Here is a 3,247-nt window from a genome sequence, read left to right as displayed (position 1 = left end):
TTTTGAATTTTGTTAACAATTGGTCACTTTTGGTAGTAAATTAATCTTCTTGTTTAAAAATTCTAAATTTTTCGTTAAATACTCATCTTTTTGGTTGAGAATTCTTAAATTTTATTGGATATTCTTCTTTCTTGATAGTAAATTAATCTTTTGTAAATTTGTTTCAACTTTAAATTTATTTTCGAAATTTTTTCATAACTTTTCATTTTGAACAATTATTTTAAGAGAATATTTACAAAGTTTTTCAAAGATTTAAACAAAATTTTCAAAAAAGATTCTAAAAGATTTCTAAAATTTCCATGATAATTTAAACCTGTTAAACGATTCCAGGTTTTTCTATGTCAAGCGATTCAGTTAAAGATTCTTTACTTTTAAATATTTGGTTTCAATTTACTTGACTTGAACAAACATTCAAATATTGTTAAATATTCAATAATTAATCTTTTTTTGAATCAAAAATTTCAAATGGAATAGGTTAAAAAGATTTATTGCCAATATATATTTTTTATTATTAAAAAAAAGAAGGGTAAAAAAAACTGAAACAATATTTTACATTTAATAAAATCCTTTAATTAAGAATATATTATTATGAAGTTATTTTTAAGTTGAAAATATTCAATAAACTTTCAGTCACGCCTTCACATTTGTTTAATGTCTAAGACTTTCAAATTGTAACTGTTTAAGTTTTATCGTTAAAATATAAAAATTCTTAAATTTCGAACTGGTTTAAAATCGTTTTGTCAAATTGTTTTTATTCACTTTTTATTACTTAAGGTACAGATAAATAAAAAAAATTTACTTATTAAATAAAAATGTTTGTTATTCAAAATTTTCAACATCAAAGGCTTTTATTTTTTATTTGTTCAAGTTTTTAAGAAAGCATTTAAAAATTCTTTAAATTAAAAATATAAGCTTAGAAATAAAAATTTTAAATGGCAAATTTGTAAAGTAAAAAAATTTTGAATTACGCATTGAAGCTAAATAATAGCACAATTGAAAAACATAACAATTCCGCAATTAGTAAAATTCCCAGTCTCAAAAAATTCCTGGTCCAGTGGTGTCCTATACTAATAGGATATTTATTACCCTTCTTTAGTTTAATAATAAAAAAATATATTGGTAATAAACCCTTTTTTTCAAATAAAATAAAATTCCAAATATAAAAACAAGCAATTTATAAATAAGTAATTGAGTTTTAATTCACCTAAGATCTTGGCACATTGACAAAGCACGCCTCTGCGAAATTATCCAAATCTTCAACACTCAAATCCTGGAAAATTCGTAAAATGATTTCAAGGGGTAGTTCCTCCTTCACATATTTTCTAAACGGCTCCACGCCTCGATCAACAAGTGGCCGTCGATGCTTCGCTTCCTGAATACATTCCTCCAAATCCTGAGCATATTTCGGGAATTCACTTTTGTAAAAACCCTGATCCAAAATCTCCGCGACATCATCCTTCAATAATGCTCCCCCCACATCATCCACCTCTTTCATCCAAATATCGAAGAAAGAAAATTTCAATGAATTACTAATCATCTTGACTCTCATTCTCTGAATTTCCTTCTCACATTCCTCGTATATTTTTCGCACACTCTCGTCCTTCAACGTCTCTCGATTTTCCTCACTGACATATTTATTCCTCGCGATCATTTTAGCAATAAAAACAACGAGCACGGTGAGAACATCCTTGCAAGGCCTAAATTGTCTGATAGCGAATTGCAGAGGTGTTCTGTACTCGACAGAAGAACAATTTAGACTCTCGTCCGTTCTTTTTAAAATTACTCTAACAACATCGGCATTCCCGCCAATGATAGCGTATCGCAGAGTCGTGAAATTCTCTTCATTAATTGTAGCTTTTCTCTGCAAAAGAAGCCTCACTATTTCGATTTTGCCCGTTTCACAGGACTTATCCAAAGCCGTCATTCCTTCCTCATTCCGCACCTCAATGTCAGCTCCATGATCGAGCAAGAGCTCCACTATTTCCGGATCATAATAATGCTCTGGGAAAAAATCATCATCATAGACGAAATCATAGCCGCCGAGTTTGCTACCACAAGCTATGAAAATTGGCGGCAGATTGTAGGAGAGGGCATTCACGTCCGCGCCATGTTTGAGAAGAATTTTCATGATCTCGAGATTCTGAATATCAATGGCTTGATGCAGGGGACTGTTGATTTCACAATCCCCGTTCTCGGCATAATTTACAGAGACGCCCGAGTCCAGAAGACAGTGGACGTTTTCCGGCATGTTCTCAATGATCGCCTCGACGAGAGGCGTTCTGTCGAAAACGTAGCAGGCTTCGGTATCAGCGCCTTTCTCAATGAGAGCCTTGATCATGAAGGGCGTGCCGTTAGCTACTGCAACATGCAACAAAGTGTAGCCTTCGTAAATCGCGTCGACATAAATGTCGGCATTTTCCAGGACATATTGGAAGCTCTCGTTGTCTTGCTGAAGCATCGCAAAATGAAGGAGGATCGAGTAGTTTGAGGATGAGGGATTTGAGAGGTTGTAGCTCTTCCCCTCGCGCACGAGAGACTTTACCAAATTCAGGATTCTCTCGGCTTGGCTGAACCCTTCGGCGAGTTTCTCCTCGTCTTTCAGAAACAATTCGGCGCCTTCCAAAGAACCGAGTCTCAATGCCAAGTGAATTGGCGACTCGTTATTGTGGTTGCAAATGTGTGGATCTGCGCCGCTTTTAATCAAGATTTCGGCAAGAGTAATGTGCTTGGAGGCCAGGGCATAGTGCAGAGGTGTGCAGCCTATTGGTGTCTGAGCATTGACATTTGCTCCGAGGTTAATTAGGGTCGAAATTAAGTGAGTGGGGTCAAAGTCGCGGTCGTATTCGGATTTACAGACGTAGTGGAGGGCTGTTAGTTCATTGAAAGGATGAACATTTGAGATGATAGGACTCCCTGGGTATAATAGGGAATTTAAAGAATCTTTGTCTTTTGTTTCTAAAGCCGAGATAAAAAGAGACCATTCGGTGGGTACTCGGACATCTAAATCTTCTATGTCCATTGTCTGCAACATGCAAAACGAGAATATGATCAAGTTTTTTGTAATTTTCCAGATGATTAATGTTTTTGATAGTAAATTTATTTATTTTTTTAATTTTTTTTTTTTTTTGGTTGGAAAATCAACTTTTTAAGGGCATGTGACACAGCTAAATACCTATATTACCGACCACAGTTTTTCAGTTCACTGAATGTTTTTTTTGAACCTAAGAACTTTTTTTGTAAGTAAAAT

General features: G+C 34.2%; 1 protein-coding gene across 1 annotated transcript in view; it reads right to left on the bottom strand.

The window, feature by feature from the left end:
* Positions 1-1,204: 1,204 nt before the first annotated feature.
* The window catches only part of LOC117176769 (ankyrin-1-like), a 13,309-nt gene continuing 11,266 nt past the window's right edge, over positions 1,205-3,247 (bottom strand). The window contains exon 2 of the mRNA XM_033367066.1: positions 1,205-3,022. Within this exon, the coding sequence (XP_033222957.1) occupies positions 1,205-3,022 (1,818 nt within the window). The remainder of the gene's footprint in view (positions 3,023-3,247) is intronic.

This window comes from Belonocnema kinseyi, chromosome 1 (assembly GCF_010883055.1).
Source record: "Belonocnema kinseyi isolate 2016_QV_RU_SX_M_011 chromosome 1, B_treatae_v1, whole genome shotgun sequence".
NCBI lineage: Eukaryota > Metazoa > Arthropoda > Insecta > Hymenoptera > Cynipidae > Belonocnema > Belonocnema kinseyi.
This window is presented reverse-complemented; position numbering and strand designations above follow the sequence as displayed.